Here is a 22,577-nt window from a genome sequence, read left to right as displayed (position 1 = left end):
GACTTAATCACTTGGCATAAACTGGCACCTTGCACCAAGGGTCGGTACGGTAGGGGTCTTAATTCCTTGTTTTGTGCTGGGAAAGTCAGTGGGAGTCTTTAAATTTGAAAAGTTAGTATAGTATAGTATAGTAGTATTTATTTTCATTTGGTTGTTACATTAGTACATGATTGATATTAGTACATGATTGATATTATATAATATACTATTAGGTTGGCAGACAATGTCCTTGAAAGCCTTTAATTTTTACAGTTAGACAGAAATTATCGCCAAGTTGTATGACAGTGTGGCATGCGTTTATTCATTTACTGCAGACGTATTGCGTAGCATCAGTCGGCGTCTAGCCATATCAGTGTACCTACATTAATGACGTTTTGACGGAGCTTCCTCATTAACGGGGTTCCTTATTCATTGTAACAACCAATCAGAGCTACGCGTACTTGCCACGGAGTCCCCTCTGTTTGGAAACACATTTTCTTTGCCAAACTTGTATCCTATATCTATATTGTATGAATAGAAATATTATTTAAATATTGATTTCAAAATATAATCAATTAAAATATTTTGCATTCTTAAATAGATTTTTAGTGCACCAGTGCTTGTTTTGGTGAATAAAACGTGCTTGATGGATTTTACGCAATAGTTATTTGCATATAGAAAACACCAAACAGGTGAACTAGTATTGTTTAGGATATAACTATCGTCATTGTTCGAAACGTTACGGCTTCTCCGTAGCCTTCCCACCTCATGGGCATCGTGAGGGGAGAATAGGTATTATGCCTGCATTTCGCCATGACGCCCTGATTTCCCTTGCGGCTGCAGCTGTGGCTGCGGATGCCTTTAAATGCGATGTTGCGATGAAATCGGTCTTAGATAGTTGTGAATTTATAGGAAAAGAGGCTGGTGCGGTATCGCAGCTCTGCAATTCTTTCCGTGCATCGCCTGTGTAGTTGTGGGTCGAATCTACTCGTACATTTCAAATTGCATCCCTATATTACGTTTACTGACATGTTTTGAAACTTCGTCAAATCATTTCATCTCTGCATTTCATAAGGCTGTGGTAAATCTCTGGGCCCATGGGCAATTATTATTGGTTTACCTTCGTCAGCGATATGAAGTTGGCATTGGGCCAATTCATGTAAAATTGCGGTACATTTTTTTTATTTGAGCATGTGTTTTATTGGTTCTCGGCCTTAACGACGTATAATTGATGCGATTGAAGACATGGCAAACTTCCATCGATGACATGGTCAACTTTGTTAAAATTCTACGAAAAATTGTTTCATTTTAGTCCCCGGGGATTGTTTTGATTGTCATTGAAGTGTAAGAGAACATTCACTTACTTGTACAGTATATTTTACAATAGAGCTAGTGATACTGTAACGCTGCTTGCTGGCGCATGCACTTTCGAGGTGAAATACGCTTTAGGCCATCCCAAAATAATTGTCTGTTTGCCGTAACTCCGACTCAAGTTTTCAGGATGAGTCGGTAGGTAGGTAGAAATTGTTTTTGGCAAAATCTTTGGCCAAAAAACCAATTTATCACCTTTTCTTACATGGAAACAATATCACAAATTTGCGTTGTGCACGGGAAATTTGTGTTTAACCTGGATTTCAAGAATAATTCTAAAATTATAACTTAGTCCAGAGCTTCATCTCTGTGTTCAAAATGAAATGGTACATTGAATATATACGCGCTTCGTTACCAGCTTAAATCTACGAGCAATTATCTAAGTTAGATAATTGCTCGTAGCTTAAATGTAGTCACTAAGAATGAGTGGCAGCTTATTGGAACACTGCCAGTTTCCTGAAAAACTTAAACTAGGCAACACGTCAAGGCATGTTTTCACACTTCAAACATATGTAGCTCATACATCGGCAGTGGGTCGACCGTTTTTATAAAAAATAAAATTTAGTTCAATGAATCCAAGAAAAAAGTTTTCACTCTGCACCTTCATCCCAGAAGGGGCCATCAGCTTAAGAAAAATTGGGTTGATTGAACTCAAGATGGCCGTCCTATGACCTTCTTAGTGCCCAAAAATCTCAATTTTGGCCCAAATTCTGAGTCCTGTTGCTTCCTACTTGTTTGTCAATTCTTATTGCAATATGTGATGGGTATTCTTTGGAAAGGGATGTTTCATACCTGCGACAGTTATTTTTGATCAGCCAATTATGGCGCAATTGGCGGCCATCTTGGTGTCATCAGTACTCATTCGTAGGTGGGACAAAGTTTTTCCACATTATATTGATACCTAAGCATATTTTGTTACCACAATCAATTAGAAAATTGTAGTCCATAACATGTTCTATGATTTTTGTGAGTTTCAAGGTCATTGGTTATTGTATATGGCCACCAAGGAGTGTTGAATAATACAATAACTTAGTATTTCTATATTATATTTGTACCTATGCATATTTTGTTACCACGATCAATTGCAAAGTTGTAGCCTATGACATCGATTATGATTGTGGTGAGTTTTAAGGAAATTAGTTATTCTATATGGTCACCAGGGAGCGTTGAGTAGTAGAATAACTTAGTATTTTCTTATTTTATTGGTAAATAGGCATATTTTATTACCATGATCAATTGCAAAGTTGTAGCGCATGACATGTTCTATGATTGTGGTGAGTTTCAAGGTCATTTGTTATTGTATATGGCCACCAGGGAGCGTTGAATAATACAATAACTTAGTATTTCTATATTATATTTGTACCTATGCATATTTTGTTACCACAATCAATAACAAAATTGTAGCTAGTGACATGTTCTATGATTGTGGTGAGTTTTAAGGTTATTGGTTTTTGTATATAGTCACCAGGGGGCGTTGAATATTGAAATTGTTAGATTATTGAAACCACTCCCCTAGTGGGCATGGCGTCCCTGGACCCTTAGTTTTTAGATAGAGAACCTGATTTTAGGATGTCCATGAAATTTTCAATAAGCTTTCGTAACCTCAAGATAACTAAATATTGACGGATAAGTATTATTTCGATGAAATCTTTGTAGATGCTTTGCAGATAATATTCAGGGTTTTCTGTTATTTCACAGAAAACCCTATTGATATCCGCCTGATTATTATTATCATTATTTTCTTCCACACTATTTTTACCAAAAGAACATAGGCTTTGTTACCTTACCACTGTTTCATATACAATCCATATAATATCGTTCAACTCACTGAGATCTACAAATAGCCCGCGTGTTTTTTCACGAATCATCGTTACAAAAGCGCTGTCGGGCCGTAAACATCGAAAATTTAGCCCCATTCAATGGGGCGACATGTTTTTCGAGTCGTCATCCCGAAATCAACCCGCAGGCCGACTGTCACTTCGATTATCAATTCAAGTATAAATGAACTAATTTATTGCCGCAGACTTCAAATTCAGTCGCGGTCTTCAAACAGTGATTTTAACAATAGCCCATTTTCCTCATCAAATCATACTACCGATATACTGGAAATTTACTACTTTAGATTTTAAAAGCACTGTCGAGCCGTAAACATCGACGAATCGACGTGTGTTACTACATCGTCGTTCCGGGGATCAGCTGCGAGTTTCTCCTCATCATGAGAATCAAATCGAGTACAAATTAATTTATTACTACCAGTGATTTGGCTGCGGGTTTCAAGGAGTTAGTATAACAATACCTATTTTTCTTCACCGAATTAACCGTGTATTTACTAAGATAAATCTTTAGTGTACCGGGGAATCGTAGGCCTAAACTAAACACGCCGAAGAGATATAGCGGAGAAAAGCTGTTATGTCGACGAGGTATCAAAATAAAAGAATATATTACTTTATTCGGCCGCGGGCTTCAACCTCTATATCAATACCATCAATACTCTATATTTCCTACAGTACATACCGATCATTGTCAAATGCACAAGTTATTTACTAAATACAAGTATATAACACACTCCTATCCGTATGCTTGACATTCGGAGTAAGCGTTCGCTGTGGGGGAAAGGGATCGTTCGCTGTGTCGCTTGAAGTGTTTATCGAGTTTGACGCTGCTTTAGGCCTACCGGTACTGAGCTTTACTGTATCAAACAAACACAGTACAATTGTTGCGTTTATTAACGGACTCATTGGATTGAACTTCAAAACAAAATTTACGATATTTAGGTGGGTTGTTAAATTCAATAGGCCTACGACCAATCTGTCCGGATGTTAGGCCTACGCATATTCACAGGCCTACATAGGCTAGTAGCCTCTACTAGGTTAAGCGTTCGCTGTAGGGGAAAGGAGATCGTTCGCTGTGTCGCTTGAAGTGTTTATCGAGATTTACGAGACCTTAAGGCTTTAGTATGGTGGCTGATAAGGGCCATGCGTAAAAAAAACACGTATATGCAAATGAGGGCGACATTATGACAAAACCACAAAACTAAAATAACGCGACAAAACATTATTTCGGTTTTATCGCCCGCGACAACTCATTATTTTGATTTTATCGCCCGCGACAATTCATTAATTTGGTTTTGTCACCCGCGACAAATCAATATTTTGGTTTTGTCGCCCACGACAATTCAATATTTTGGTTTTATCGCCCGCGACAATTCATTATTTTGGTTTTATCGCCCGCGACAATTCATTATTTTGGTTTTGTCGCACGCGACAATTCATTATTTTGGTTTTATCGCCCGCGACAATTTTTTTTTTGTCGCGGTTTTATCGCCCGCGACAATTCATCATTTTGGTTTTATTGCCTGCAACAATTCATTAGTTTGGTTTTGTCGCCCGCGACAATTCAATATTTTGGTTTTGTCGCCCGCGACAATTCAAGATTTTGGTTTTATCGCCCGCGACAATTAAATATTTTGGTTTTATCGTCCGCGACAATTCATTAATTTGGTTTTGTCACCCGCGACAAATCAGTATTTTGGTTTTGTCGCCCACGACAATTCAATTTTTTGGTTCTATCGCCCGCGACAATTCATTGTTTTGGTTTTATCGCCCGCGACAATTCATTATTTTGGTTTTGTCTCCCGCGACAATTCAATATTTTGGTTTTATCGCCGGCGACAATTCATTACTTTGGTTTTATCTCCAGCGACTATTCATTATTTTGGTTTTATCGCCCGCAACAATTCATTATTTTGGTTTTGTCGCCCGCGACAATTCATTATTTTGGTTTTGTCGCCCACGAAAATTCATTATTTTGGTTTTATCGCACGTGACAATTAAATATTATGTTTTTGTCGCCCGAGACAATTCATTATTTTGGTTTTATCGCCCGGGACAATTCATAGTTTGGTTTTATCGCCCACGACAATTCATTAGTTTGGTTTTGTCGCCCGCGACAATTCAATATTTTGGTTTTATCACCCGCGACAATTCAATATTTTTGTTTTATCGCCCGCGACAATTCATAGTTTGGTTTTATCGCCCCCGACAATTCATTAGTTTGGTTTTGTCGCCCGTGACAATTCAATATTTTCGTTTTATCACCCGCGACAATTCATTATTGTGGTTTTATCGCCCGCGACAATTCATTATTTTGGTTTTATCGCCCGTGACAATTCATTATCTTTGTTTTGTCTCCCGCGACAATTCAATATTTTGGTTTTATCGCCCGCAACAATTCATTACTTTGGTTTTATCTCCAGCGACAATTCATTATTTTGGTTTTGTCGCCCGCGACAATTCATTATTTTGGTTTTAATATTTGGTTTTTGTCGTCCGCGACAATTCATTATTTTGGTTTTATTTTTTTTTTGTCGCCCGCGACAATTCAATATTTTGGTTTTGTCGCCCGCGACAAATCATTATTTTGGTTTTATCGCCCGCAACAATTCATTATTTTGGTTTTGTCGCCCGCGACAATTCATTATTTTGGTTTTGTCGCCCGCGAAAATTCATTATTTTGGTTTTATCGCACGTGACAATTAAATATTATGTTTTTGTCGCCCGAGACAATTCATTATTTTGGTTTTATCGCCCGCGACAATTCATAGTTTGGTTTTATCGCCCGCGACAATTCATTAGTTTGGTTTTGTCGCCCGCGACAATTCAATATTTTGGTTTTATCACCCGCGACAATTCAATATTTTTGTTTTATCGCCCGTGACAATTCATAGTTTGGTTTTATCGCCCCCGACAATTCATTAGTTTGGTTTTGTCGCCCGTGACAATTCAATATTTTTGTTTTATCACCCGCGACAATTCATTAGTTTGGAATTGTCGCCCGCGACAATTCTTTTTCAGTCCACTTGGGACTTAAGTCCCAGCGGGCTATTGCGTTCACTTTTCGTCCGTCCATCCGTCCATAGACGGAATCCAGTTATTTCGGGAAGTTTTGAAGATGCTTCAAGGTAATGTCTTGATATTTGGTTTATACATGTATCTACCCTAGACACATCGTCAGCCCAAAAACTGGCCCTGTCAGATTCAAGATGGTCGACTGGCAGCCATTGTTGTTTGCCATAATCAGCACTTTTTAAACATTTTCGAAGTTTTCGTGGGAGATTTTGAAGACGCTTTGATCAATTACCTTGATCTTTCGTTTATATTTGAATCTACCAAAGGCCCATCAGCATAAGAAAATTGGGTCGATCTGACTCAAGATGGCCGTCCTATGACCTTTTTAGTGCCCAAAAATGTCAATTTTGGCCAGAATTCTAGGTCCTGTAGCTTCCTACTGGTTAGCCATTTCTCATTGCAATTGCTGATGGGTATTCTTTAGAGAGGGATGTTTTATACCTGGGACAGGTATTTTGATCAGCCAATTATGACGCAATTGGCGGCCATCTTGGTGTCATCAGTACTCATTCGTAGGTGGGAAAAAGTTTTTCCACATTAAATTGATACCTAAGCATATTGTGTTACTATATTCAATTGGAAAGTTGTAGCCCATAACGTGTTCTATGATTTTGGTGAGTTTCAAGGTCATTGGTTTTTGTATGTGGCCATCAGGGGGCGTTGAATAATACAATAACTTAGTATCGCTATATTATATTTGTACCAAGGCATATTTTGTTACCATGATCAATTGCCAAGTTGTAGTTCATGACATCGTCTATGATTGTGGTGAGTTTTTAAGGACATTAGTTATTCCATATAGTCACCAGGGGGCGCTGAATAGTAGAATGGCTTAGTATTTCCTTATTAGATTGGTACCTAGGCATATTTTGTTACTATGATCAATTGCAAAATTGTATTTCATGACATGTACTACGATTGTGGTGAGTTTTAAGGTCATTGGGTTTTGCATATGGTCACCAGAGGGCGTTGAATAGTAGAATAACTTAGTATTTCCATATTTAATTGGTAACGAGGCATATTTTGTTATCACAATCAATTACAAAATCATAGCTGCTCACATGTTCTATGACTGTGGTGGGTTTCAAGGTCATTGGTTTTTGTATATGGTCACTAGAGGGCGTTATGTATTTAAATTGTTAGATAGTTGAGCATTTGAAACCACTTCCCAAGTGAGCATGGTGTCCCTGGACCCCTAGTTTGGTTTTGTCGCCCGCGACAATTCATTATTTTGGTTTTGTCGCACGCAACAATTCATTATTTTGTTTTTGCCGTCCGCGACAATTCATTATTTTGGTTTTATCGCCCGCGACGATTCAATATTTTGGTTTTAACGCCCGCGACAATTCATTATTGTGGTTTTATCGCCCGCGACAATTCATTATTTTGGTTTTATCGCCCGTGACAATTCATTATCTTTGTTTTGTCACCCGTGACAATTCAATATTTTGGTTTTGTCACCCGCGACAATTCATAATTTTGGTTTTGTCGCCCGTGGTTTTGTCGAAACATTAAGTTTTTTGGTCGAACAGTGTGTTAAGGTCGTTTTGGAAATTTACTCGGTCTGGTATATTTTGGATTACTGTGTATGTCATTTGTCAGGAGATTAAACAGAAGACGACTTAGGATACTACCTTGCGTGAATCCACTAGTTAGACCGTCTCATTCCAAGATGAGGCGTTCCGTTGATTTCGGTTACAAGTTTCCGTTCAGAGATAACTGCTGAGCCATTTGGGCGACCTATCATTGATACTGTTTCCTAATAGCCTGTTTAGTAATGGCTGATGTTGAGCCTTATCAAATGCTTTGTTGAAATCCACCGTTGAACGGGATTTTAAGACTGTGCAGAAAACCCGTTATCGCTGCTTTGCAGCTATATTTATTAGGGTTTTCTGTTATTTCACAGAAAACCCTATTGATATCCGCGTGATTATTATTATTATTATTTTCTTCCACACTATTTTTACCAAAAGAACATAGGCTTTGTTACCTTACTGCTGTTTCATATACAATCCATATAATATCGTTCAGCTCACTGAGATCTACAAATAGCCCGCGTGTTTTTTCACGAATCATCGTTACAAAAGCGCTGTCGGGCCATAAACATCGAAAATTTAGCCCCATTCAATGGGGCGACATGTTTTTCGAGTCGTCATCCCGAAATCAACCCGCAGGCCGACTGTCACTTCGATTATCAATTCAAGTATAAATGAACTAATTTATTGCCGCAGACTTCAAATTCAGTCGCGGTCTTCAAACAGTGATTTTAACAATAGCCCATTTTCCTCATCAAATCATATTACCGATACACTGGAAATTTACTACTTTAGATTTTAAAAGCACTGTCGAGCCGTAAACATCGACGAATCGACGTGTGTTACTACATCGTCGTTCCGGGGATCAGCTGCGAGTTTCTCCTCATCATGAGAATCAAATCGAGTACAAATTAATTTATTACTACCAGTGATTTGGCTGCGGGTTTCAACGAGTTAGTATAACAATACCTATTTTTCTTTACCGAATTAACCGTGTATTTACTAAGATAAATCTTTAGTGTACCGGGGAATCGTAGGCCTAAACTAAACACGCCGAAGAGATATAGCGGAGAAAAGCTGTTATGTCGACGAGGTATCAAAATAAAAGAATATATTACTTTATTCGGCCGCGGGCTTCAACCTCTATATCAATACCATCAATACTCTATATTTCCTACAGTACATACCGATCATTGTCAAATGCACAAGGTATTTACTAAATACAAGTATATAACACTCCTATCCGTATGCTGGACTCACACTTGACATTCGGAGTAAGCGTTCGCTGTGGGGGAAAGGGATCGTTCGCTGTGTCGCTTGAAGTGTTTATCGAGTTTGACGCGGCTTTAGGCCTACCGGTACTGAGCTTTACTGTATCAAACAAACACAGTACAATTGTTGCGTTTATTAACGGACTCATTGGATTGAACTTCAAAACAAAATTTACGATATTTAGGTGGGTTGTTAAATTCAATAGGCCTACGACCAATCTGTCCGGATGTTAGGCCTACGCATATACATAGGCCTACATAGGCTAGTAGCCTCTACTAGGTTAAGCGTTCGCTGTGGGGGAAAGGAGATCGTTCGCTGTGTCGCTTGAAGTGTTTATCGAGTGTTACGCGACCTTAAGGCTTTAGTATGGTGGCTGATAAGGGCCATGCGTAAAAAAAACACGTATATGCAAATGAGGGCGACATTATGACAAAACGACAAAACTAAAATAACGCGACAAAACAATAATTTTGGTTTTGTCGCCCACGACAATTCATTATTTTGGTTTTATCGCCCGCGACAATTCATTAATTTGGTTTTGTCTCCCGCGACAAATCAATATTTTGGTTTTGTCGCCCATTACAATTCAATATTTTGGTTTTATCGCCTGCGACAATTCATTATTTTAGTTTTATCGCCCGTGATTATTCATTATTTTGGTTTTATCGCCCGCGACAATTCATTATTTTGGTTTTATTGCCCGCAACAATTCATTAGTTTGGTTTCGTCGCCCGCGACAATTCAAGATTTTGGTTTTTCTGCCGCGACAATTCAATAGTTTGGTTTTATCGCCAGCGACAATTCATTATTTTGGTTTTATCGCCCGCCACAATTCATTATTTTGGTTTTATCGCCTGCGACAATTCATTAATTTGGTTTTGTCACCCGCGACAAAACAATATTTTGGTTTTGTCACCCGCGACAATTCATTATTTTGGTTTTATCGCCTGCGACAATTCATTATTTTGGTTTTATCGCCCGTGACAATTCATTAGTTCGGTTTTGTCGCCCGCGACAATTGAATATTTTGGTTTTGTCGCCCGCGACAATTGAATATTTTGGTTTTGTCGCCCGCGACAATTCATGATTTTGGTTTTATCGCCCGCGACAATTCATTTTTTTGGTTTTTTGCCTGCGACAATTGATTATATTTTGTTTTATTGCCCGCGACAATTCATTAGTTTGGTTTTGTCGCCCGCGACAATTGAATATTTTGGTTTTGTCGCCCGCGACAATTCATTTTTTTGTTTTGTCGCCCGCGACAATTCAATATTTTGGTTTTATCGCCAGCGACAATTGATTATTTTGGTTTTATTGCCCGCGACAATTGATTATTTTGGTTTTATCGCCCGCGACAATTAATTTTTTTGGTTTTGTCGCCCACATTTTTAGCTTTTGAATAATTAGGCCAATTAATAACGTAATAAAGACTTATGCTTTCGCCTATTTTGAAGTCGATTAATCTGATACAGTACGGAAGCGATAAAGGGCCTCGAGTTGTCACGTTCAAACTCGACAAGTCGCCATATTTATGTCGATATATCGCGATATATCGTGTCAAGTCCACATGAATATGTCTACATATCGTGACGTTTTCACGACAAATTTCGCTTATTTGCTCATTTTCCACGGGACAAGCCGTCATTTGAAGACATGTCTAAATGTAAGATGAGGACGCCAGTAATATGACGACTGAGTTTCAAGTGGTCATGAATATGGCGACTTGTTGCGAGGAAAATGGTTGAGAAAACGAAATATGTCGTCAAAACGTCACGATATATCGACATATTTATGTCGACTTGACGCGATATATCGCGGTATGTCGACAATTATATGGCGACTTGTCGAGTTGGAACGCGTCATCTCGAGGCCCCTCATCGCTTCCGTAGATATAGTGTCGAATATTAAGGTCATTTTGGCAGATTCTTTTTTTTTAAAAGTGATATTAAAGCGATCATTCAAGTGATCCTACTTAATGAAAGATCTACGGAAGCGATAAAGGGCCTCGAGTTGTTGCGTTCCAACTCGACAAGTCGCCATATTTATGTCGATATATCGCATCAATTCGACATGAATATGTCGACATATCGTGACGTTTTGACGACTTGAAACTCAGTCGTCATATCACTGGCGTCCTCATCTTTCAGCAACGCCAGTCACATGGAGTCGTACGTGTTCTACTTTCTGCGACGCGACACGACTGTCACAACCAACCGATGCGCTCTTGCGACTGGCAGAAAGTAGTCGCACACAATCGTATTGCAAGCGACTTGCATCGAAACTTGCGATACAACGCGAGGATCGCATCGTGTCTCAAGAACAACCTACGTCTGGCTTTAAGTTACTGCGGAGCACCAGAAATATCTTTTTTTTCGTTCAAAAGATCTTTCGCTTGAAAATTCTTTCGTCGGAACAAAATTTAATTCGTTCGAACCAATAATATTCTATACAATTGAACCAATTTGAAAAAATCGTTAGAACAAAGTTGAACAACCTTTTTTTTGTCCAAACGAAAGGTTTTTCGTTCGAACAATCATTCAATTGAACAGAATCGTTTTAATTTGAACAGAATTTTCTTGTCAGAACATTAAGTTTTTCGTTCGAACAAGTATATTGAAAAATGTTTTTCTCCGAACCGAAAGTATTAAGTATTTCGTTCAATCGAACAGAATTGTTTTCATTCAAACATTCGTTCGAAAAAATTGTTTTCGCTCAACCTAATTTTTTTTCATTTCAACAATAACATAGCTTTTTATTCGAACACATTTTTTGTCAGAATGAAGAAAATTTTTGGTTCAAGGAAAAAGCGTATTGTTCGATCAAACAGAATTATTTTCATTCGAACAAGATTTTCTTGTTGGAACATTAAGTTTTTCGGTCAAACAGCGTGTTAAGGTCGATTTGGAAATTTACTCGGTCTGGTATATGTTGGATTACTGTGTATGCCATTTGTCAGGACAATAAACAGAAGACAACTTAGGATACTACCTTGCGTGACTCCACTAGTTTGACCGACTTATTCCAAGATGAGGCGTTCCGTTGGTTTCAGCTACAAGTTTTCGTTCAGAGATAACTGCTGAGCCATTTGGGCGACCTATCATTGATACTGTTTCCTAATAGCCTGTTTAGTAATGGCTGATGTTGTGCCTTATCAAATGCTTCGTCAAAATCCACCGTTGAACAGGATTCTAAGACTGTGCAGAAAACCCGTTATCGCTGCTTTGCAGCTATATTTATTATTTTTTATTCTTTCCAAACAGGTGAACCTTCAAATCTTCTCCATCATTTCTCAATGATGCCATGTGTGGCGCTCAGTGGGTTGAGGGGTATTTAAAAAACCCACAAATCCAGTGCATTTTTTACCCCTGCAGGTGGTGTCGCAAAATTAGCCTTATTGTATGAACTGATTAGATTGGATGCAACAAAATTTTGTATGCTTCATGGTATGGCCATATAAACCAGCAAGGCAGAATACCTGTTATCACTGCTATGCAGCTATACATTTGAAGAGTTTCCTCTGCATGTGTGTCTAATTTCAGTGAATTTCCCAGGTGCTGATTCGGAGAAGTTAATTCATTGTCATCCTGATTTCCGAATGATTGTTCTTGCAAATCGTCCCGGTTTTCCATTCTTAGGAAATGACTTTTTTGGTGCCATAGGTAAGCATACAGTAACCAGAGTTAATTTTTAATGGATAACTGTGTAACTGTATTCAGGAAGTCATTCTATGTTGGTGTCTTCAGAATTTGATGTATATTTTCAGGAGATATATTTAGTTGCCATGCTGTTGATAATCCTGGCATTGGATCAGAAATGGCAATGTTACGTCAGTATGGTCCAGACATTTCTGAAGAAATCCTCATGAAACTTGTTCTAGCATTCGGTGAATTGAGGATGTATGCTGATAGAGGGTTAATCGATTACCCGTATTCAACGAGAGAAGTCATTAGCATTGTGAAGCACTTGCAGGTTAATTTTCTTATCTTTTTGCTAGTATGAGGTCGTTTTCGAAATAGATACACACAATTTTCCCACTCCCATGAAATCTGAAATAACTTGCTTACAAAATGTCGCGTATCAATGCTCAGCTTAGAATTCTCTGCAGATATAGTTGGCCTCCTTTTGTCGCATCACTACGGGATGAGTAGGGTTTTCGTGATGATAAAAATATGTCTGGTAGTCATTATTGGGGGAAAATTGTACAAGTCTGTATCTGTGCCTAGACAAACAGCGCAAGCCTAAAGCCCAAAGGGGAGTAATGATGATTTTTTGGAGCCATTTTAAGAGCATTCTACTGTTATCATGTGGTCTATGCCATAATAAAAAATACCACTGAGTAGTGCCTGTCACGTGAACTTCTTTCATTCATTGAAGTATCACTCAGAGAACACTGCCTACAGAGAGTTTCATTTGCTAACATGTATAGACTATACCATTATGGAAAATAGGGTGGGTAGGAATGTGTAACGTTCTACTCGCTCTATGCATTTTACCTAGTGTGTATGTACATGTGCTTGTAATAATTGATGTAACAAGTTCTTTGTAAAAGACACGTGATATCTAAAATATCTACATGTATAGTTCGTGTTCTCTGGACGATCATTGGAGTTATACTGACGAATCCTCTACTTTTACGAATGTCTCCTCTCCTCTTACGAATGTATCCTCTCCTCTTATACGAATAACCGAGAGATGTATCTCATCTCCGGTAACGATAATCGGTATTGTACAACAATCTGGTAAAGGTAAATGTTTTAGGCAATATAGGCGACGTTACAAGAGTCCTCCTGCGGGGGTAGTTGTACCTCCACAGGTAAATATATAGTGCTCAACATTCCGATGACTGAAGTGGCTTTAAAGAATTGCGAAAATCCCCGACTACACTCAGGTGTGCGGCTCCCGGAACTCCCACGGCTTGAGATGAGAAAAGTTACCACACACAGCATCACGCCTAGGGCTATTGGCCACTCAACCCGAACATGATACGCGGTAACCAGCGCGCGCTTACTCCAGACCTGAAATCGCCCTATCTCATTCTATAAGGGACTCAAGCCTCGTCACTCATCCCTCCTGCCAGCGTGACAGTATGTCCAACGCCACAGGATACAAAGCCGACGAACGCTGCATCGTACCTCGAAGGACCTCGGGGCCTTATCCGATGATCCTCTACTGCCGAGTCCGCAACACACCTGCTCAATTACAATTCAGGGGTACTCGCACATATAAGCCACAAACAACCAAAATCAACCTAAATGACCACATGTTTAAAGGAAAATGAATCGATGTACACTTTATTTTCATTAGAAATACACTGTACGGACGGACGGACGGACGACGGATGAAAAATGAACGCAATAGCCCGCTGGGACTAAAGTCCCAAGTGGGCTAAAAAGGAGGCAACAATTATAAAATGCATTTTTATATCATATCTGACGCGGGATTAAATATAACAAATTCACAATTACACTGTGTTATGTATTAAAATTTTAATCTTTAATAAAAAATTTTATAATAAATGGAATGTGGAATATATGAAATACAAACTCCAAGTGAAATGATATCAGATATATATTATATAATACCTTATGAATATAGTAAGTATTTTGGAGAATTTTATCAATTCAAGTATAGAATAAGTAAAATAGAAAAGAATATTGAAACTAAAATAGAGGATAATATTGAATCTAAAATAGAAGATAATATTGAATCTAAAATAGAAGACAATATTCTACCCTTCACTTCTGCATCTAATAATGATATCCCTTCTACATATGATATTGAATCAAAAAAAGATTATTATAATCCAAAATATTGTGATACATGTAAGAAATATATTTTATATAAAAATTGGGCATCAAATAAGAAATCAAAGAAACATGTAGCAAAAGAAAAGATTAATAATCATAATATTATTGAAACTAATGATAATAATATATAGATTATCATATAAATTATGGTCTCTTTTCTCTCATTCGAATGCGTTACGGTAAATAAGACTTTTTGGCAATCTTCCAGTGCAAAATGGATATAAAAATGATGGTTCATTCATGCGCTGCAGTTTCACTGGTTGTGTTAAGACCAAAATGGGCTATTGGTATGTGTCCAAACATTAAGAGAAATAACCCCAAAAAATCTACCCCACACAAAAATAAAAAGACATTGGGCTAAAATTTCATACCTTATGCTTGAAAGTTGCAAAATATTTCGTTTTGCAATAAATTTCAATAACATTTCATTTGCTGGTTGGTGCCGCAGGGCTCGTATCAGAGTTGTAGGTACTGTAAAAATGATAATCAGTTAATCCAGTGTCTATAATAGGCCTATACATAGCCTAATAAGTACTGGCAGACAAAAAATAGACTAATAGGCTTCTTTCCACTTATATCTACTTATTTTCGTGTGACATTGGTTCTTGGGGATTTTTGCTTTATGTTTGAACTTTATGAAATTAAGAAACTGCAGTCTAAATAAACCACATTGTATTGTAGGATTGACAAAAAGCCTTCATTTTCTCATTTTGAAATGAGAAAGGAGATCAGCCATTTTTGAAATTCTAACAACGAACCTATGTGAACTACGAATTTTGATAGATTTGAAAATAATTTTAAATGGTAGGCATGGAAATATATATTGTTAAAATTGATTTATTACATAAAATGGAGTCTATTTCCATTGCTTTAATTTATTACAAAATGGATATAGAAACGATGGTTTATTTAGACTGCAGTTTCACTGGTCATCATATCAAGGCAAAATTGAGGTTTGTGGTCAAAGTTTAGGTGAAATATCCCAAACAAGCAGCCTATCGGCTGATACAGCTCCGCTGGTTTTTGATAAGATTTTACAAGGACCGCCTACACAGCACTCTCAAAAGTTCAAATCCACAGCTCTATAACTTTTTAGCCCTTGGCCCATAGTATCTACACACCAAGCTTCGTCAATATCAGATAATGATTAAAGGACTGGTAGCAATTGAAAGATCTTTACAAGTGTGACCTGTACAGCGCCCCCTAGATATCAGATTTGCAAAATGGCTCAGTAACATTTAGCCCATGGCCAAAAATATTGACACACCATATTTCGTAAGATTGGATAATAATTGTAGGACAAGTAGCGATTTATAGATTTTACAAGCGCCACCCATACAGCGCCCTCTAGAGATTAAATTTGAAAACCGCTCCATAAGTTTCTAGCCCTTGGCCCATAGTATATACATACCAAGTTTCGTCAACACCAGACTATATTTGTAGGATGGATAGTGATTTAACAAGTGTGACCTGTACAGCGCCCCCTTAAGGTCAAATTGGAGATGGCTCTAGGCCTATAACATTTTGTCCCCTGGCCTGTAGTATCCATAAACCAAGTTTCATCAAGATCGGATTATAGCCTAATTGTAGGACAAGTAGATTAAAGATTTAACAAGCGCCACCCTTACAGCGCCCCCAGAGATCAACTTGGGAAAATGGCTCCATAACTTTTTCAGACTATAATTGTAGGACAAGTAGCAAGTAGGACAAGCTGTACAGCGCCCCCTAGAGATCAAATTGGGACAAGGAGCCTATTGGCTTATATAGCTCTGCTGTGTGATTTGAAGAAATAGAAGCTGCATACATAGGGGTGCCCCCTTTTGGCCAAATCCAAAAAATATTTTGTAGGTATTGGTCCATAGAACATTCATACCAAATTTGGACTTGATCTGATTAAAACTGTAGGATTAGTAGCAATTTGAAGAAATAGAAACTCCACCCCAAGAGGCGCCCCTAGGGGGAAGAATCCAAAAAATGGCTCTGTAACTTTATAGGCCTCTCCATATAACATTCATACCAAATTTGGAATTGATCTGATTAAAACTCAGGGATGAGAACCAGGGTTTATGAAAAAAGCGGGACTTTTGATGAAATTTCTGATAATTACTGAAATTGCAGCTAAACTGCAACATAGGCACGAAGCTGAAGGTGGGTGTTCCCAGCATGATTTCCAAAACAGTCTTGGTTCAATTCTAGATGGCAGCACGAACTGATTATTTTTTCACAGTAGTTTATATTGGCAATACCAGATTGCAACACATAACGAACATCTTTTTTGGGCTGAGCACCGTCAAGCATGCTAAAAATACTCAGTTTTGTGAGCAGAAACATAATGCCAGAGACAGCAAACCTTCCAACCCCCTACCCCATTTCTCAATGGATCTGGACAATTTGGAAAGCTTGTATTTTAAAATTTCTCATCACAAAAAAAAGCGGGAAATTGCAGAAAGCGGGAAATGCTCATCCCTGAAAACTGTAGGACTAGTAGCCTTTTTCCAACAAAACCACTATGTGAAGAAATAGAAACTCCACCCCTCAGGAGCGCCCCTGGGTGACGAATCCAAAAAATGGCTCCGTACCTTTACAGGCCTAGGTCCATAGAACTTTCATACCAAATTTGGAATTGATCTGATTAAAACTGTAGGACTAGTAGCGATTTGAAGAAAAAGTTGACGGAGCACGAACGACGAATGAACTAACGAACAAACGGACGAATGACGACGGCTCCCTCGGTCCTTCGGTCACAGCGGAACTAAAAACAGCTCTTTAACATTTTAGTCCTTGGCTTGTAGTATCTGCACGTCAACATCGTACAATATCTGTAGGACAAGTAGCGATTTAAAGATTTTACACGTGCCACCCGTACAGCGCCCCCTAGAGATCAAATTGGGAAAACGGCTCTATAACTTTTTAGCCCTTGGCCCATATTAGCTTCATACCAAGTTAGGTCAAGATTAGGAAAGAACTGTAGCACTAGTAGCAAATTGAAGCAATAGTTGACGGACGGACAGACGATGACGGATAATCACTCTAACCCATCAGCTCCACTGACCTTCGGTCACAGCGGAGCTAAAATACAACAATGTGGCCCCAGTTACGGAGTCCATAAACGGAATGCGATAGCTCCGGTTACGGAGTACGGTTAGCGCATGACCTTGAAAAAATCGAATGACCTTGAAACTCACCACAATCATAGAACATGTCAACAGCTACAATTTTGTAATTGATTGTGGTAACAAAATATGCCTAGTTACCAAAATGATATGGAAATACTAAGTTATTCTACTATTCAACAACCCCTGGTGACGATATGCAAAGCCCAATTACCTTGAAACTCATCATAATTATAAAACATGTCATGAGCTACAACTTTGCTGTTAATCACGGTAACAAAATATGCCTAAGTACCAATATAATAAGGAAAGTTATTCTTCTATTCAACGCCCCTAGTGACCATATAGAATAACTAAAGTCCATGAAACTCACCACAATCATAGAACATGTCATGAGCTATGACTTTTCAATTGATTGTGGTAACAAAATGTGCAAAGGAACGAATATAATATAGAATACTAAGTCATTGCATTTTTCAAGCCCCCTGGTGGCCATATGCAAAAACCAATGACCTTGAAACTCACCACGATCTTAGACCATGTCATTAGCTACATCTGGAAGCTGGATGAGTTAATTTATATATATCCTCACCTTACCCTAACCCTATTCCTTCCCGATGCGCGTACATAGATATAGACAAAGTGCAGATTCCCCCGTAACTGGAGCCAGTTTAAAAAAACAAACCTAACCCAATATTTAGCCATTGCCACATTCCCGCAAAAACCGTAATGTTTCCAATGTCTCCGTTTTTAACGCATGCGCATTAGGCTTAGTACATGTTGGAAATGTCCAAGTCGAAAAATCAGTACAGTGCGCAGGTGCCATGACAGTGTTTACATGTTTCAAAACTGGGTCATGTCAGTACGGTTTTCGCTTGAAATGAACCAGCGTGAACTTTGGCCACAGGATGTGATGTCTAAATAATCTCATGTATCATATGCTTGTGTATCATATGTTAGGCTAAAAAAAATTGATACCTTGTTTCTCCGCTCTGCTGAGCTTAAATGTTGACCCGGCCGGCCGCCTATCTACCCTATACATTACTTTTTTTAAAATCGTGATCAATTTTACCATAACAGACCCGGCCGCTATAGAAATGAACTGTTTATAAATTTTATCATATTTTACAAAAATGACCCGGCCGCTGCGGAGAAATAAGGTATCATTTTTGTTTAGCCTTAATACAATTAAATAAATTGTCCAAATGATTTAACAGTGACATTGGGATCACCATAGAAAGTGCACCAAAGTTCATAATGGTTAGCATTTCGAGATCAGCATTTTCGGGATTCGAACATGATAGCGCCGTATGAAATAAAGCATCCAGCTACACTGGACGCTGTTAGTCAGTAACTTGTCTGTGGTTTAGTTTCACGATCGGATATTTTCACAAACCACAGTCAGGAATAGGAACATCATTCTTGTATGCAATCTTCGTCAGCCAATTTGACTGACGGGTAATTTGCCTGGCATTTTCTGGTCGTTTAAGATATCCGCCTGATTTTTGTTGTAATCGATGCACAACAGATTCCTAGTTTGTCTGATACCTATAACGCCTCACCTGACGATCTTAATCCATGTGCAAATCGGCCGTAAAGTGAGAGTAAATTTCTGTCGAGTCAACAGCTGCCATTTTGAAAATTACTGGAGGGTGCTGGCACCTGTGGACTAAGGCCAGGACAACAGCACAAACTACGAAGCGAAATGACGAAATTGAAAAAATTAAGAAATCAACATTAATTCACATTTTTCTTCATCCAGAATTTATTATTTCATTATTTATCATGGAAAGCACGAAGATTTGAAATACATGTTGGAAAACCATCAAAAACTAGGGGTCCAGGGACACCATGCCCACTTGGGAAGTGGTTCCAAATGCTCAACAATCTAACAATTTCAATATTCAACGCCCCCTGGTGACCATATACAGAATCCAATGACCTTGAAACTCACCACAATCATAGAACATGTCAGCAGCTACGATTTTGTAATTGATTGTGATAACAAAATATGCCTCGTTACCACTTTAATATAGAAATACTAAGTTATTCTACTATTCAACGCCCCCTGGTGACCATATTCAAAACCCAATGACCTTGAAACTCACCACAATCATAGAACATGTCACGAACTATAACTTTGTAATTGATCATGGTAACAAAATATGCCTAGGTACCAATATAATAAGGAAATACTAAGTTATTCTACTATTCAACGCCCCCTGGTGACAATATAGAATAACTAATGGCCTTAAAACTTGCCACAATCATAGATGATGTCATCAGCTACAACTTTGCAATTGATTGTGGTTACAAAATATGCATTGATACGAATATAATATAGAAATACTAAGATATTGCATTATTCAACGCCCCCTGGTGGCCATATACAAAAACCAATGACCTTGAAACTCACCACAATCATAGAACACGTTATGAGCTACAACTTTCTAAATGATTGTGGTAACAAAATACGCTTAGATATCAATATAATGTGGAAAAACTTTTTCCCACTTACGAATGAGTACTGCTGACACCAAGATGGCCGCCAATTGCGTCATAATTGGCTGATGAAAAATACCTGTCTCAGGTATAAAACATCCCTTTCCAAAGAATACCCATCACAAATTGCAATGAGAAATGATAAACCAGTAGGAAGCTACAGGACTCAAAATTTGGGCCAAAATTAACATTTTTGGGCACTAAAAAGGTCATAGGACGGCCATCTTGAGTCCGATCGACCCAATTTTTGTTATGCTGATGAACCCTGGGGGAATTCACATATATCCGAAAGATCAAGGTAATTGATCAAAGCATCTTCAAAATTTCCCTCAAAAAGTTCAAAAATGTGTAAAAAGTGCTGATTTTGGCGAACAACAATGGCTGCCAGTCGGCCATCTTGAATCTGACAGGGCCAGTTTTTGGGCTGAAGATGTGTCTAGGGTAGATACATGTGTAAACCAAATATCAAGACATTACCTTGAAGCGTCTTCAAAACTTCCCAAAACAACTGGATTCCGTCTACGGACGGACGGACGTAATAACGGGCTAATCGACTATAACTGTTCTCTGACGTATTCTTCCACGACGGCGACGCAGCTCTATCTACGTTGACACTCTACTGTCACTCCCATCAGCTCAGCAGGGGCGTATCAGTGAGAAAGAAGGAAATAACTCTTTTATATATACACGGACTAAATTATCCCACACCAAAACTTTCGCCACGCACGCGACTCAAGGTTCGTCATACAAAACGTCACGGGAACATAAATTTATTACACACTATTAAACGAGGTCGTCTCCCTCCACAAAATATAACTTATACGCATGTACATGATAACACCCGAGACTTTACACCATCACACTAGCGCTTCTCTACACCAATTCAATTCAAACCAAACTTTATTGTCGGCCCGCAACCCTGAACATCATCTGTATACGAACGACCAGACATACTGCTAGGCCTACTACTACACGCGGATATACGCACTAACGTCCGAGCGATACGACTAACTCGCCTCGGGTCCCGACACATTAACATTGCATGTATAACTTTTATTTATCCACTTATTCCCGTACCATAGGGCGTTGAACATTAAAATACGACTTCCTAGGGACACACATCCCCCTCGGAAAAATGTTGGGGACTTGTTTTACTATATAAACAAAGGTACGGACGACTCAACTACGACGCGTACCTATTACAGGCCCTTCAACTAAAAACGCGCCCATACGGCGCCACAGCCCCGCAGGGCGAACACACAACGAAACTCAACCACTTACATCTTGCTGCAACTGCTCTTCTACTTAAACCCTCAACGGTCGAGAGAAGACTGTCTCGAGTCGGCGAATCGCACGCCTTTTATGGCGAGATTGCCGACCCCGGAGTGTCGCGCCACGCTTTTTGTTGATTTCGCGCCGCATGAATGACTGTGCTCGGTTCGAACTTTCAAACGGCTCTAAAATCTTCGTTTCTTCACCGATTCCTTTCAAGTAAACATTTCCTGAAAGCTTCTTTCTGAGGTTAATAGATAAAATAATAGAAACCGGCAGAAAAATTCTTTCCTTTGAACGGGAAGGGAGGGAAGGGCGCGTAGAAGCCGGTCTCGGCAACTGGCGCGCACTTCGAACCCGGATAAAACGCTCACGGCTAATTTCAACTGGATTTCTTCATAAACGTTCTCATGCACTTCAGAACTATAAAATATTCACGACTACCTATTCGGGAAATATCAGGTGACTCTAATTTAATTACAAAGGGAAAACGACGATTATCCGGAGCGTGACGAGGGATGACCCGGAAGTGATTGACAGGGTGACGTCACATTCATAAACAACTCGCACGTGGCATCCGGTCCGGGGTACTTGATACTAAACGTTACTAAACTCCACCAATCAACACCCTCCAAATCCGACCCGAGGCATCAGGAGAATGGGTAAGAATGCCACAAATCGCATTATCAACTAACTCGATTTTTCTCATGACTCCGAAAAGAAAGGCAACTCAGAATACGCCCGCGAGGCTCACAGTACAACTAAATACCGTCACAAACTGACGTAATACTGACTCCTGAAATTTTGTTACAAATGTCA

General features: G+C 38.9%; 1 protein-coding gene across 5 annotated transcripts in view; it reads left to right on the top strand.

Moving 5' to 3' along the window:
• LOC141904732 (von Willebrand factor A domain-containing protein 8-like) overlaps nucleotides 1-22,577 on the top strand; it is a 200,922-nt gene that overhangs the window by 67,759 nt on the left and 110,586 nt on the right. For all 5 annotated transcript variants that reach the window (XR_012619186.1, XR_012619187.1, XM_074793379.1 and 2 more), the window contains exons 21-22: nucleotides 12,604-12,723; nucleotides 12,828-13,033. Coding sequence is in view for 3 of the 5 variants with exons in the window: in XM_074793379.1 (XP_074649480.1) it covers nucleotides 12,604-12,723; nucleotides 12,828-13,033 (326 nt within the window). In the remaining 2 variants the exon portion in view is untranslated. The remainder of the gene's footprint in view (nucleotides 1-12,603; nucleotides 12,724-12,827; nucleotides 13,034-22,577) is intronic.

This window comes from Tubulanus polymorphus, chromosome 4, assembly GCF_964204645.1.
Source record: "Tubulanus polymorphus chromosome 4, tnTubPoly1.2, whole genome shotgun sequence".
Taxonomy (NCBI): Eukaryota; Metazoa; Nemertea; class Palaeonemertea; order Tubulaniformes; family Tubulanidae; genus Tubulanus; species Tubulanus polymorphus.
This window is presented reverse-complemented; position numbering and strand designations above follow the sequence as displayed.